The sequence below is a fragment of the Haliotis rubra genome, unplaced genomic scaffold (assembly GCF_003918875.1).
Source record: "Haliotis rubra isolate DU_JTF1 unplaced genomic scaffold, ASM391887v1 Scf333, whole genome shotgun sequence".
NCBI classification, from domain to species: domain Eukaryota; kingdom Metazoa; phylum Mollusca; class Gastropoda; order Lepetellida; family Haliotidae; genus Haliotis; species Haliotis rubra.
In genome coordinates, this window is record NW_025767006.1 from 322380 (window position 1) to 339071 (window position 16692).

Here is a 16692-nt window from a genome sequence, read left to right on the forward strand (position 1 = left end):
ACAACCTTGGAACAGGATCAATGCAGGAACTTGTTGAACGAACAGAATTGCAAATTATCCAGTATTTTTTTGTCGAATATTCAGCTGCGGCACAAACATCCATAGAAGTGCCTATGGAAAACTTAAGAAGAAATACCATATTTCCTCTATTAGACATTCAGGGTTCCATTTTTTAGCAGAGAGTATCACCAGGCATCAATTAAAGATGTGTGTTGGGTGTCCAGGGATCTAATAGAGGAAATATGGTACACTTCAGTCCCTGACCCATGTGGCGAACTTTATGTGTGTGAAATCCTCCCAGTTAAAGCTTTGGTTGCAGGAACTGAGATAGCCTGCTGCCCAAATGTAAAGCTCCTTCAACCAGATGTTCTCACTCCAAGACTGCCAGGAATAAACCGATATAAATAATTGGGGCGTTCATTTACAATGTTACACAACTTCTATAGGCTGCTCATAAAGCTCCCAGAGAATTGCTTCCATCATGAAAGCAGATATTGCCTTAATAAACCTTTTTAGATGGATGGATGGATGGAAAGGATGGATGGAAAGGATGGATGTATGTATGCATGCATGTATGGATGGAAAGGATGCATGTATGGATGGGTGGAAAGGATGGATGTATGTATGCATGTATGGATGGGTGGAAAGGATGTATGTATGTATGGATGGATGGATGGATAGTTGGATGGATGGCAAGGATGTATGGATGGATGGAAAGGATGGATGTATGTATGGATGGGTGGAAAGGATGGATGGATGTATGCATGTATGGATGGGTGGAAAGTATGTATGCATGGATGGATGGAAAGGATGCATGTATTAATGCATGGAAAGGATGTATGCATGTATGGATATGGATGGGTGGGTTGATGGAAAGGATGGATAATGGATGTATATATGGATGGATGGATGGATGGGTGGAATTAAGGATGTATGTATGCATGGATGGATGGAAAGGATGCATGTATTAATGAATGGAAAGGATGTATGATATGGATGGGTGGGTGGATGGATTGATGGAAAGGATGTATACATGCATGGATGTAAAGGATGGATGGATGGGTGGAAAGGATGTATGTATGCATGGATGGATGGATAATGGATGTATGGAAAGGATGGATGTATTTGTGCATGGATGGATGGGTGGAAAGTATGCATGTATGATAGATGTATTTAGATGACTGGAAAAGATGTGTGTATGCGTGGATGGATGGTTGAATAGATGGATGGATGGATGCAGTGCTGTAGATACTTGCCACCATGTCAATTATGCGCAGTTTATCTGTTGTGCTGGCATTGTAGAAGTTATTGACATTTTTAATACTTCATATTTTGTGCATATTGATTTATCTGCAATATCAATGTTATGTACTGTAAATGTGTTTTTCGAAATATGTTTTAATGATCATTTTGTTGTTGGAAATTGCACAGATGCTTTTAACCCTCAGGGAATACAGATGCATACTGAAGCTTGTTATTAATTTAGCCAATATTTTATGGTGCATATAATTAAAAAGTATCTCTTTTGTCTGGGGCTTTGAACAGCAAAATTTTGTTTCATTTAACATTTTGAATGCACACTTATGACAAACATGAAACTATTGAATCCCAGAGGAGCCATTCCAATGTCATCATTGTTAGGACGCACACTGCTAGAAGTGTCCTGGTGCTAAATGGTACTAGAGCCAACAAAAGTGGAAAAGTCTTGAGCCTTTGGAGCCAATCAGCTAGAGGATCCATGGATCCACTTTGTAGATGAGCTGAAGTAGAGGAGTCAGGAGCCTTTTAGAGCCAATCAGCTAGACAATCCATGGATCCAGGGTTAGAGGATTCATGAACCTGTACATTCTGAGCTGGAACTGCGGAGGAGCCACTATAACAGAGGAGCCAGAAGCCTAAAGGAGCAACATAGCTGGATAAGCCATGGAGCCACCTTGTAGATGAGCTGTCAACCTACAGGAGCCACAAGGTCAGATAAGCTATAGGGGTACTGTTGTAGATGAGCCGTCTAGGTTGTGGAGCCCCTTGTAGATGAGCTGTCAACCTACAGGATCCACAAGGTCAGATAAGCTATAGGGTACTGTTGTAGATGAGCCGTCTAGGTTGTGGAGCCCCTTGTAGATGAGCTGTCAACCTACAGGAGCCACAAGGTCAGATAAGCTATAGGGTACTGTTGTAGATGAGCCGTCTAGGTTGTGGAGCCACCTTGTAGATGAGCTGTCAACCTACAGGATCCACAAGGTCAGATAAGCTATAGGGTACTGTTGTAGATGAGCCATCTAGGTTGTGGAGCCCCTTGTAGATGAGCTGTCAACCTACAGGAGCCACAAGGTCAGATAAGCTATAGGGTACTGTTGTAGATGAGCCGTCTAGGTTGTGGAGCCACCTTGTAGATGAGCTGTCAACCTACAGGAGCCACAAGGTCAGATAAGCTATAGGGTACTGTTGTAGATGAGTACTGGTTGTAGATGAGGCGTCTAGGTTGTGGAGCCCCTTGTAGATGAGCTGTCAACCTACAGGAGCCACAAGGTCAGATAAGCTATAGGGTACTGTTGTAGATGAGCCGTCTAGGTTGTGGAGCCCCTTGTAGATGAGCTGTCAACCTACAGGAGCCACAAGGTCAGATAAGCTATAGGGTACTGTTGTAGATGAGCCGTCTAGGTTGTGGAGCCCCTTGTAGATGAGCTGTCAACCTACAGGAGCCACAAGGTCAGATAAGCTATAGGGTACTGTTGTAGATGAGCCGTCTAGGTTGTGGAGCCCCTTGTAGATAAGTCACAAAGCTGGTGGAGCCATGGACCTGGAGTCTAAGACTGATGCTTAGGTGAGGTGAGGTGAGGTGAGGTGAGGTGAGGTGAAATTGGGTTTAACGTCGTGCTTGAGAATATTTCGCTCAGATGACGACGTGCATGCGTTTGTATGTGTATGTGCGGCTGCTTGTACTAGCCCAGACTGAAGCTGGTTTTATAGTGCTATCCCACTGAGATACCATGCCGCAGTGAAGCATGAATACCCCACTCAGACACATTATACTGACTCCGAGCCTACCGGTCCTTGTTGTACCCATTAATGCCGAGCGCCAGACAGGGACCAACAAGTACCATATTTTAACGTCTTTTGGTATGACACGGTCGGGGATCGAACCCGCGACCTTCCGCTCTCCGGGCGGACGCTCTAACCACTACACCACAGAGGCGGTCACTGATGCTTAGCCCAGAGTATAGGTAATTTTTATAGTAACAAGTAAACCCATTTAAACTGAAAAGGAGCCCCAGTGAGTTGGTAGATTCCTGAGGAAATCTAGACTTGCCTAATTTAGGGCTTTAGCATTGTACGGAGGGCTAGGCAGTAGGGAAAATACTGTGGTTGAGGGACTGTGAGACAGACTACCAATGGACCCTCCACTATAGTCACTAAGGTGGTAGGGCCTTGAATATATATGAGCCACACAGCTAGATTAGCCATGGCGGCTACTTGTACATAACCCATCGCGGGAAAGGAGCCCCTTGTAGACGAGTCACACAGCTAGTGGAGCCATGGAGCTGTAAGTGGAGTCACTAAGGTATTAGAGCCATGATCCTATGTGAGTCACACAGCTAGTGGAGCCATGGAGTTGTAACTGGTGTCACTGAGGTAGGAGAGCCATGATCCTATGTGAGTCACACAGCTAGTGGAGCCATGGAGCTGTAAGTGGAGTCACTAAGGTATTAGAGCCATGATCCTATGTGAGTCACACAGCTAGTGGAGCCATGGAGTTGTAACTGGTGTCACTGAGGTAGGAGAGCCATGGTCCTATGTCAGCCACACAGCTAGTGGAGCCATGGAGCTCTAACTGGAGTCATTTAGGTATTAGAGTCATGAACCACTGTGAGTTACACAGCTAGTGGAGCCATGGAGCCCTAACAAGCCACTACGGTATAGAGCCATGAACCTATGTGATCCACACAGCTTGTGGAGCCATGAACCAGTGTGAACCACACAGCTAGTGGAGCCATGGAGCCCTAACTGGAGTCACTCAGGTAGTCGAGCCATGAACCTATGTGAGCGACACAGCTAGTGGAGCCATGGAGCTCTAACTGGAGTCTCTAAGGTAGGAGAGCCATGAACCTATGTGAGCTACACAGCTAGTGGAGCCATGGAGCCCAAACTGGAGTCACTAAGGTAGGAGAGCCATGAACCTATGTGAGCGACACAGCTAGTTGAGCCATGGAGCCCTAACTGGAGTCACTAAGGTAGGAGAGCCATGAACCTATGTGAGAGACACAGCTAGTTGAGCCATGGAGCCCAAACTGGAGTCACTAAGATAGGAGAGCCATGAACCTATGTGAGCTACACAGCTAGTGGAGCCATGGAGCTCTAACTGGAGTCACTAAGGTAGGAGAGCCATGAACCTATGTCAGCCACACAGCTAGTGGAGCCATGGAGCCCTATTGTAGATGAGCCATGAAGGTAAAGGAGCCCCTTGTAGACGAACCACAAAGCTAGTGGACCCATGGAGCCCTAACTTGAGTCACTAAGGTAGTAGAGCCATGAACCTGTGAGAGGCACACAGCTCGAGAGAAGCTTTATGGAGCATGATGGCTCCATCAGCTGGTGGGGTGTTTGCTACAGCGACATCAACACATGACATCTGGAAATAACTAGTCTTGGCCCCAGCACATGGTGTGACACGTCTTCTTACCGACTCCTATATTTAGTAGGGCGTAACAGATAGTCAAATAGATGCTGTAAGGCGATAGAGTGTTCCAGGAATAAATATGCGTCTATTTGTTAATCTTGGAGTGCCAACATTTGTGGAACAAATCCAGTGGTCTGTTGGGTTGTCTGGAGTGTTATAGTTGGCAGTTAAATCTGTAGAAATGTTTTGATTATCGGTGGCATTTAACCAGCTAATTGGACCAAATTGCTTGTGATAAACTTATATAATCACGACCAGTAATTGTAGATATTGTGGCAGTGAATTAAGGCCTGACTTGTCAGGGGTCAGGGGAATGGCGGTGTGCTATAATATACAGAGATTATTTGCCAAAAGTGTTGCCAGATTGTGACTACAATAACCTAGGTATAAAATTATTCCGTGTGAGCCGATGGCTACCCTGATACAGTTTTCAATCCTATATTTCCAATATTTTATAACAATGCTTTGGTATCACAAGGTTATTGATCACTGTTGCTATCATTTTTTAAAAATGCCAATAATTTAAATTTCTCTGTATGAAGAAAGTTCAGGCAAGTGTATAATTGGAGTTTCAACTTGAGTATACCTTCCTATGTATTAATATGAATATTAACCATTGTATATGGAGCCAGAGAATCTGTGACTGTTTCTTTTATTGGGAAATGTATTCACTAAAATTTGATGTAGATTAAGGGCTGGGGATCAGTCCCTAATCAGATCTGTCTAACTCCATGAGTGATATCAGTATATTCAACTGATCTTATTCAACTGGAATTGATCTTCAGCAACTCATGTTTGTTGTAAGAGGCAACTACCGGGATCGGGTGGTCAGGCTTGCTGACTTGGTTGACACATGTCATTGTATCCCACTTGCATAGATTGATGCTTATGCTGTTGATCACTGGATTTTCTGGTCCAGACTTGAATATATGCAGCCTGCTGGAATATTAAACAACCAACCACTTCAAGCTTACATGCACGGTTTAAGCAAACAGAGTGGGTTTTTTAATATCATTGTTGTATTCCTGTCCAATATTTCATAAATATAATGTGTATTTCCTGAGAAGAGGGTGGGGTGGGGTAGCCCATTGGTTAAAGCGTTCGCTCATCACACTGAAGACCTGGGTTCAATTCCCCACATGGGTACAATGTGTGAAACCCATTTCTGGTGTCCCCTGCCGTGATGTTGCTGGAATGTTGCTGAAACCAAACTCACTCACTCACTCGTGAGAAGACTAACTGTCTAACCTTAACATATTTGCTGCCAGTGGTACAGTACATATATTTGATGTCAGTGGTACATGTATTTGCTGTCAGTGGTACATACAGAAAGACTTGGAGCTATAGTCTTTTCAGTGCATGGTTCCATTGACATGTCAAAGGTCAAGGCTGGGGCACTATGCATCATTTTTCATCATGTAAGGTCAGGGACAATTACATCAGGGGCACCTTTCACGAAGCACTAAGGTGATCGTAAGTCACTAAGGTTACCTTAGTGCAATGTTAAAGGAGTGAAGGTTAAACCTTAGTAAAGGTTGCTGGAGAAAGGAGCCCCTGGTCTCAGTAACATTAAGAGGGGCGGTGGGGTAGTCTAGTGGTTAAAGCGTTGGCTCGTCACGCCGAAGACCCGGGTTCGAATACCCACATGGGTACAATGAGTGAAGCCCATTTCCGGTGTCCCCGGCCGTAATATTGCTGGAATATTGCTAAAAGCGGCGTAAAACCAAACTCAGTCAGTCAGTCAGTCAGTCAGTCAGTCAGTAACATTAAGCAGCATTATGTCATGTCAGTTTGACACAAGTTGATCCTCTAAATATTGTTGTCACACAAGGAAATTTGATCATTTCCTCATTAAAGGGAGAGAGGAAGAGGTTTCGTGTGTGGATGAGTGGATGTGTGTGTGTGTGGGTGGGTGTACTGTGTGCCTGTATGAGTGCTCATGCACTGCTTTAGCTGGCACAATGCTTTTTCGATTACATATATGTAAAAACAGTCATCAGAAGAACAGACTTTTATCAACAAGTATGGACATATATGATATCATCCCATGAGATCCGGGTAAGAATATGTCTTCAGGAAACTATGCTTGTCGTAAGATTAGACTGACAGGATCAAGTGGTCAGGCTGACACATGTCTTTGCAGCCCATTTGCAAAAATCAGTGTTCATGCTCAGGGGTGGAAATAACTTTAAACTTGCTAGTTTACTCCGGAACAGTGGCACATGTAAAATCTGTTGCCCGATAATTTTTCCACTATACCGGCCGTTTTCTTGTTGATTTTTTAAATAAACATAAATAACGTTGGAAAGTCAACTGGACACCGGTACAGTGTGATAAACAAATTTGCTTGCCCAACAGAAAAAACCACTGGACTCGGACGTCGGGCAATGGGTCATTTCCACCCCTGATGCTGTTGATCACAGGACTTCGTGGTCCAGATTTGAATATTTACAGACCGTACCATGTGACTGGAATAGTGCTCAACAGCATGAGCATCGATCTACGTAACTGGGATATGATAACATGTGTCAACCAAGTCAGCTTGCCTTAAGTGCACCCAGACCTCAGAACTACATAAATATATTATCTTTTATTATTATAGGCTTGAGTTTGTTATGAAATATATATCACATTAATTTTTTACTCAAAAATCCAATGCATGTATAATCAAAATGCAATTCTGTGTACATATAGATGGAAATAAAATAAACATCTTTTTAGAAAATATTGCCTTTACTTTAAAGACACAGACTCTAATGATCATGAAGCTGCAAGGGTTCCAATACCGCCAGACAGCATGATAATGAAACCTTCATTAGCTACAGGTTGAGAGCATTCATTATATTATCTAACTGCTCATTAAAGTGTAGCATGAGGTAGAGCAAACATCCTCATAGACCCATAAACACATTTATTAAGGCGATATAACTGTAGGAAGCAGGATAATCGTGTCGTTAACGTCGGCTGTGTGGGAAGAGAAACTGCCCTTCCCATTACCAACTGCCTGCATCGCGGACAAGCTGCAGGCTGACCTCCTGCAGTAATGTTTAACAACGTAATAGCTGCATCTACATCTACATCTTGAGCAACATCCCAGAAACATGGAATTAGGGGATTTCCGACTACACAAGGAATTGGGGGGATGTCCGGCGTTGTCGTGGGTATGTTGGCGACATTTGTTAGTGTAAATATTTATAGGTTCCGCGGAGTCTTGCAAGGTTCAAGTATTATAGTGTGGGTATGTTGACAACACTTGTTGGGGTTGATATTTAGGTTCCGCGGAGTCTTGCAAGGTTCAAAGTATTATGGTGTGGGTATGTTGACAACACTTGTTGGGGTTAATATTTAGGTTCCGCGGAGTCTTGCAAGGTTCCAGTATTATGGTGTGGGTATGTTGGCAACACTTGTAGATATTGGTTGTGTTGCTATTTTTGGCTCCATGGAGTCCCGCAAGGTTCCAGTATTATAGAGTACTTGTTCTTTAGTGCCAGTAAAACATCAATGTTAAGGTCAACATGATTACAGCACTACCATAAAATTTTGTAAAAAAATAATGTTTAGACATTTTCTGATTATTATGTCTTTTTTCAAAAACATTTGCAAGGTCACAAGCCCAACCATGTCTGTTTGTCATGTTCAATATTATTGCACTTCTATAGCAACATGTCTGTCTGTCTGTCTGTCTGTTTGTCAGCTAGGTATGAAGGGGTCAGGGATTCAACCATTGACCTTCCATTGTCCGGTATTTCAGTGATTAGCTTAAATATTTTAACCAAGGTATTTCAATGATCTACATTGAACAATTTTTCCTACTTGTGTATGCAGTACAGGATATTGCATGGACAGATATATAATTCTCTACTTTCTTAGGTCAGTTAATCTAACATTTTAGTCTTAGGCCAGACCAAATTAATTGCTTGTTTTACGGGAAACTGTATTTGAAAACTTTTATAAATGCAAGGGGTATTTGTTTCAGTGCTCAGCGTTCTTACAATGCTGACTTTCTTGTTAACAGAAGGCAAATGTTCTCAGCCAAAGCCTGTAGAATTATGATAAAACTGTCCAGGGCTTTTAGTCATTATAAAAGAATGAGTGAGTTTAGTTTTATGCCGCTTTTAGCGATATTCCAGCAAGATCACTGCAGGGGACACCAGAAATGGGCGTCACACATTGTACCCATGTGGGGAATCAAACCTGGGAAGCGAAGGCTTTAACCACTAGGCTACCCCACCGCCCCAGTCATTATAAAAGAAAGGTGACACTGTTTCCCCAGTATCATAACATATTCTTTTGAGAGGTGTTCATCAAAGGCAGAAACTTCACAAAATGTCCAAGTTCCATTTTTTCTACTGACTGTCGTGTATTTGGTAAAAAGCTACCAACTACTGCAATATAGTTGAAATGTCAATATCATTTCTGGGTTGTTGTTTTTCTTCTGTGACTGTTTTTATTCGAACATTTGTATTGTCTGATTCGTCCTGAGCTGAGTGACAGGTCACAGAGTAGTCAGTAATGACAGTGATCCTCCTTGACAACCTTGACCTTTCACAATGACTATACTAAAGTAGCTCGACATAATGCAGGGAAAATAGCAACAAGAACCGTCAAAGTGTATGAAAACAATTTGATTTCTGTGTTTTAGGTCCATTAGTCTTTGCACATGTTTACCGCCATTACAATTTTTAAAAATGGACTCAAGAAACAATCTGATAAGCTAATGGTAGAGAATTAGCTCATAGCTATAAAGCTTGTATATTGATTTTGGCTTTGGACTGAATTTTAAAAAGGCTCTAAAACCTTTTAATGATTGTCAGTCTGGCCTTCCCTTTGATGTGATGAGTCAGTACAGTTTGTGAATCGCTGTTCAAAATAATAAGGGGCGGTGGGGTAGCCCAGTGGTTAAAGCGTTCGCTTGTCACACTGAAGTCACAGGTTTGATTCCCTGCAGGGTAAAATGTCTGAAGCCTATTTCTGGTGTCCCCGCTATGATATTGCTGGAATATTGCTTAAAGCTGTGTAAAACTGAACTCACTCACTCACTCTATATTATCCTGAACAACATTACCATCACCACTTGATGACTCAGCAATGTTCCACCTAAGACAGTAGGGTCAATATAACTGAATCTGGACCAGACAATCCAGTGATGGAGCTTGTGAACAATGATCAACACATTCAGGATACAATGCATGCAATGAACCTAGTCATCCAGACTAACTTGCGTGACCTACTCTACTTCAGTGGCACCTAATGTAGTTCATGGCCAACATGACAAATGTAGTTTATCATTTTGAGTGAGTGAGTTTAATTTTAAGCTGCTTTTAGCAATGTTCCAGCAATATCACTGCGGGGGATAGTATCGATGATGATGATGATGATGATAATGTTGATAATGTCAATGATGATGATGATAATAATATTGATGATGATAATGATGATGATAATATCCATGATGATAATGAGGTGAAAATAATGGTGATGTCATTATGATGATCAAGATCAGGATGACGATGATGATGGTGGTGGTAAATGTGATGGTGATGATAATTCTGTGATAAAGAATGAGGAGGATGATGATGATGACCAGGATGACAATGTCAATGAGGATGGTGATGATGAAAATGATGATGATGATGATGAGGTCGAACATTATAATGCTGCTGATGTGAGGAGTTACAATAGAGGCAGTGTTGGTGATGATGAATATACTCCCAATAATGGTGATCATAATAATAATAATGATTGCATTTATATAGCGCATCATTCACTAATAAATGCTCTGTGAGCTTAAGATGAAAATTGACACTTGAAAAGAAATGTTTTGAGGCCAGTCTCAAAAGATGTTAGTGACTCGCTGGTTTTAACTTCAAGCGGTAGCGCATTTCACTTCATTGCTGCATTGAAAGCGAACGACCTTTTGCCAAAGTTGGTTTTGATGTTTGGCACTGTCACTAGCATAATGGAAATAATGTGCTGATTTTGAAATTAATCCCTTCTCTGTGACTTCAAAACTGAGTTTTGATGATTATGTTCTTGTGACGCATGCAGCATAGCTGGAGGAAATCCAGTGCTATTAATGTCAACTGGAGACAAGAAAAAGTGACTGCTATGTGAGGTACTAACTTGTTTACAGACTCTCACTTGAGCAGTTTGCCTGGAGAGGAGAAATCTTAGAAAATAACCTAGATACTTGTAGTGTAATCATTGACACAAGTTGTAGAGTAATACCATTGACACAAGTTGTAGAGTAATACCATTGACACAAGTTGTAGAGTAATACCATTGACACAAGTTGTAGAGTAATACCATTGACACAAGTTGTAGAGTAATACCATTGACACAAGTTGTAGAGTAATACCATTGACACAAGTTGTAGAGTAATACCATTGACACAAGTTGTAGAGTAATACCATTGACACAAGTTGTAGAGTAATACCATTGACACAAGTTGTAGAGTAATACCATTGACACAAGTTGTAGAGTAAATTACCATTGACACAAGTTGTAGAGTAATACCATTGACACAAGTTGTAGAGTAATACCATTGACACAAGTTGTAGAGTAATACCATTGACACAAGTTGTAGTAGTAATACCGGTTGTGATTGACAAGTTGCAGAGTAATATCATTGACACAAGTTGTAGAGTAATACCATTGACACAAGTTGTAGAGTAATACCATTGACACAAGTTGTAGAGTAATACCATTGACACAAGTTGTAGAGTAATACCATTGACACAAGTTGTAGAGTAATACCATTGACACAAGTTGTAGAGTAATACCATTGACACAAGTTGTAGAGTAATACCATTGACACAAGTTGTAGAGTAATACCATTGACACAAGTTGTAGAGTAATACCATTGACACACCCATTGAGAGTAATACCATTGACACAAGTTGTAGAGTAATACCATTGACACAAGTTGTAGAGTAATTACCATTGACACAAGTTGTAGAGTAATACCATTGACAAGTTGTAGTAAGTAATACCATTGACACAAGTTGTAGAGTAATACCCATTGACACAAGTTGTAGAGTAATACCAGACACAAGTTGTAGAGTAATACCATTAATACCAAGTTACAAGAGTAATACCATTGACACAAGTTGTAGAGTAATACCATTGACACAAGTTGTAGAGTAATACCATTGACACAAGTTGTAGAGTAATACCATTGACACAAGTTTTAGAGTAATACCATTGACACAAGTTTAGAGTAATACCATTGACACAAGTAGAGTAATACCATTGACACAAGTTTAGAGTAATACCATTGACACAAGTTGTAGAGTAATACCATTGACACAAGTTGTAGAGTAATACCATTGACACAAGTTGTAGAGTAATACTATTGACACAAGTTGTAGAGTACTACCATTGACACAAGTTGTAGTAATACCATTGACACAAGTTGTAGAGTAATACCATTGACACAAGTTGTAGAGTAATACCATTGACTCTTGTGTCAGTAACTGAGTTTTGTATAAATGCAACTTTTGAAGGAAAATTGAATTTGATCAACTTAGTGGATTAAGAGAATTTGAAGGATAAAAACAGTGAGACAAACTTAAGGAAGTAGGAGTTCTTTCTGTGGAAGTAAATCGTCAAGATTGTGATTAACATAGTTAAGAATGCTTATTGCATGTCAGTTGTGTCGTTCGATGACAGTATCACCCACTACTGCTGACAGCCGTAGACCAAGTCGTATTGATTCAGCATGAAGAAAGGCATTGGCTCAGTTTCAGTAGCGGGGGGTATGTGCTTTGTAAGGAAATGGTAGGGTTTATCTACAGTAATTTTGACTACGTGAGCGGAGTTGTTATCCGTTGACAGGCTGCTATTGATCAGCTGATTATGTGAACGTGTTATGGACATCCGTGCAAAAGTAACGTGTCATTTGTGATATTGACGAGAACCAGTGGAGGGTCTGAACCGGAACCAAGGGAATGCTTCAATGTCTATTCTATGTGTCACTGTTGAAGGTAACAATCGGCCAAAGCTTTGAAGGGGAGTAACTTCGATTTGGTTGGAGTGTATAGAGGCTGATATACCGATTTTACATACACTGCAGCTCTGGGTGGTATTGTGGTATTCTTGGCTGTAGGAGTAAAGTTTGAAAGTGGGCTAAAGAAGTTCTTTTAACTATGTGTTGTCTTGGTAATGTAATGTCGCAACTGAGTGGTTGCTGGAGACAGTCCTGGTTTGTTGAAAGCTAGTCCCAAGCAACCAAAAGAGCTTGACTCTTGCATGTCGTAGAAGGTGACTTATGAATCAGATGGTCTTATGCTTAATGACTTGTTCAATAGCATGACACACAAACAGATGAACAATCTTCGGGAGTCTCATTCTTTGTTGAAGAGGATGATATAAACACTCCTTGAAGTTTGCTCCGGTAGATTTGAATCCCCAAATTGTTGACCTTTAACTTCAGAGTACACGGTTCGCACAGGCATGAAAAAGCCTGAAATTTGGACATTTTACCCTAAAATGGCACTAAATGTACGATTCTGCAATGGGAAAGTTTTGCTTCGCAAAGGAGATTAATTAACACTCACTGTCATTGTAAGGTATTTTTATTATAATAATATTCCTAAAAACAACTTAAAACTTAAGTCATTCACTCACTCACTCACAGGAGTTGAACGTCAGATTTGTTACCTTTGTCAGCATGATGGGATGTATAATCTGAAGCTAGTTGTAATACAACTAGTCTATGTCTGTCTGATAGCCCTGACACTGTACAGTTGTAGATTGAGGTTGGTCATCAAAAACATGGTCTATCATTGGTATTTGAAGTTGACTTTATTTGATTTGTATTGTTTTCAAACGTCACATACTCTTCTCAAGAAGTTGCTCTTCTGTGACTGACATTTTTTTCTTGTGAGTCTTTATTACCTACGGGGTTTATATTGTTCATACGATGCCCTAGGGCAAAATATCACTTTCTCATGGTGACGTGACGTCATGAACAATGCGATGACGTCATGTTTCCTCTGTGACGTTGGCGGGTAGCCAGCCTATGTTTGAAAGTAGATTTGAGTTTATTTTCCTCAATTTGACGACTTCTGTAATAAACAGAATATTATATTCGTGTCCATGTCATACTATGTTTACGACACTCGTGCGTAAATGTCCGTATATCCTTCGCTCTCGCTTGGGAAATACAGACATTTAGGCACGAGTGTTGTAAACAAAATATGATATGGGCACTCATATAATATCCTCTATTTATTATTATAAAAGTAATGATCGACGTGATTGAGATAGAAGTACTCCTTTTGTGGTGATGCTGTGGTCAAATCAGCTGTTTCCGTTAATCAGAGATTATCGTGATTTGGAACTTCTTGTCAACCATACCGTATCTATTAGTTTCCAAAATCAGGATTTAGTTTATGTTATTTGTTTCATATAGCCTAGCTTATTATATGACATGAATCTTGATTATAAGTAGCTGGCCATTAAAACAGTTAGGTTTCATTAGAAGTGTGGATGATGTAGCTTATGTTCTTGTTCTCTGTTACAGGACATCCCGAGGTGCCTGATGGTGCCGAACTACCAGCACCGTCATCCGCCACCTCCACACCATCACACCCGTCGCCAAGGGTGCGGGCCAGTGTGAGTAGACCATTCATTCATTATCTCACCCACACAGCCTGAAAGTTCCTCTCTTTTATAGGACTAGTGCACCTAATGATTCCTGCAAATATCCTACCTCTGTCATTCATTGCCATAAATCCTATATTTTGACTTCCATTATACTGTAAAAATCTTAATATTTCAAACAAAAGTCCTTTTAAGTATAAAGCATGTATGATAAGGTGTGCAGACAATAGTATTCTGCTGCTTTATGCTTCTTTGCATGGGCGTAAATCTCACTTTCTGTGTGAGCTGGAGTCAACTGCTAAACAATTTCGAATTTTTCACCGTGTTGTTTAATGTTTACCCGGTCGTTGGGGTAGGCTAATGGTTAAAACATCGGCTTATCATGCTGAAGACCCAGGTTCGATTCCCACATGGGTACAATGTGTGAAGCCCATTTCTGGTGTCCCCCACTGTGATATTGCTGGAATATTCCTGAAAGCAGTATAATCACTCTCACTCACTCACTCACTCATGGGTGATTAAAGAGCTTGGTGGTCAGGCTTGGAGTGATGACTTGTCATCTTACCCAGAGAGAGTGGATTGCAGCTCATAATATCAATCACTGGATTTTCTGGTCCACACTCGCTTATTAACAGATGGCCGTCGTAACTTATAAGTAGCTGAGTTTGGTGTTAGACAACATTAGGTGTATATTATGAAGTACTGTCTGGGACATAAGCCATTCAATAAAAGTAGGGATATTCCATTTTGCAAGCATACCACTAGCCAATGCCAGTGCATATAAGAAAAAGTAATATATATCCATACAGGTGAAACATTTCCAAAGGAATGGAATAAATTGTCACATTTCCCCTTAATTTCTCTTCATCATCTGTTTCCTCCTGGGCTTCATCATTTGCATTTTATCAATCTTGTAAATCCAATATCCCCTACTTTGTTTAATGGTCTATATATAACACATCACCAGAGGAATTATGAGTGAATTATGACATTATGTCAGTTGGAACTCCAAGGAATAAATTAGGCATGTGTGAAAGGGGAGATCTGTCATTCTGTTTGAAGACTGTCACAAATTAGACAGTCTATTGAAATACCTATGACTTCCAACAGACAATCTTTTAAGTGGATTCATTTCAGCTAAAATATGTCTGTATAACCAAATGGAAAAATATTCACATAATTTTCAAATACTTTAAAAAATAATTAATGTAATTTTTAATTCTATCAACAAAATACAAATCACACAGAAACACAAAGATCCAAGGCAAGTTTCGTGTGTTTTACAGGACGCGACTAGGTTTCCATTCGGCTCATAAGCTCATTATTCTTGTACAGCTGCCTGTCATAAAAGGCTTGCAATGCTGCAACGTTCAGTGAGACATACTTCATAATGCCATTATCTCCATCTTAAGCTGCCCTCGCTCATTTGATGTTATGGGGCAGGGTTAATGCATTGTACAATCACTTCACAATAGAAAACCAATTATGGGAGGTAATGAATGTGTCTTTGATGAACACTCTGCCCCTGGCTGACCTTTACCCGAGGTTGTCTTGAGAATGTGGACCCTTCTGTCCGATTTGTCAGTATGTTTTATGTTATTGACCTACTTGCTGTGCAGTCATGCGGTCCTGTAATGTGGTCATTATCAATTAATTATGAGTTCGTATGAGGTTTGTTCTGGAATGAGAATATGAAGAACAGGTTAACAATGTGACTTACTTCTCAGATACCGCTTAAAGCTTAGATGCAACCAAATAAATACTGCTTACTTAACTGGAAAAATGTTTCACTTAATGTAAAAGTGCATCACTAAGAGTTAAAGGTTCTTCAGTAAGTCTAAAGAGTACTTAGGGGCTGTGGGGTAGTCTAGTGGTTAAGGCGTTCGCTCGTCACGCCGAAGACCCGGGTTCGATTCCCCACATGGGTACAATGTGTTAAGCCCATTTCTGGTGTCCCCCGCCGTGATATTGCTGGAATATTGCTAAAAGTGGCGTAAAACCAAACTCACTCACTCACTCACTAAAGAGTACTTAATTTGCTTAATATGGGAAGTGGTTTGCTAAATGTAGAATCTGAAGTGGAACCTGTTCCTTAAATGTATGTTGATATGTTCCTCCTCCTTCCTCCTTCCTCACTCCTCTCCTCTCACCTCTCCTCCTCCCTCCTCCCTCCCTCCTCCTCACTCCTCACTCACCTCACTCACTCACTCACTCCTCCACTCACTCACTCACACTCACTCTCCTCCTCACTCACTCCTCCACACTCACTCACTCACACACTCCTCACTCACTCACTCACTCACTCACTCCACTCACTCACTCACTCACTCACTCAGACCAAACTTGCCATATTACATAGTCAACATTTTTTTCAGGAATTACAGCCAGCCTACAGTCTCTTTCAGTCA

The 16692-nt window shown here is 40.9% G+C and overlaps 1 protein-coding gene across 6 annotated transcripts in view; it reads left to right on the plus strand.

Moving 5' to 3' along the window:
• The window catches only part of LOC124284301 (oxysterol-binding protein-related protein 8-like), a 132836-nt gene that overhangs the window by 87708 nt on the left and 28436 nt on the right, over window positions 1-16692 (plus strand). For 4 of the 6 annotated variants that reach the window (XM_046720371.1, XM_046720375.1, XM_046720376.1 and 1 more), the window contains one exon: window positions 14205-14296. In XM_046720371.1, coding sequence (XP_046576327.1) covers window positions 14205-14296 — 92 coding nt within the window. Of the gene's footprint in view, window positions 1-1664; window positions 1970-6713; window positions 6737-14204; window positions 14297-16692 lie in introns of those variants that run through there. The other 2 variants (XM_046720378.1, XM_046720379.1) reach the window with 2 other exon arrangements.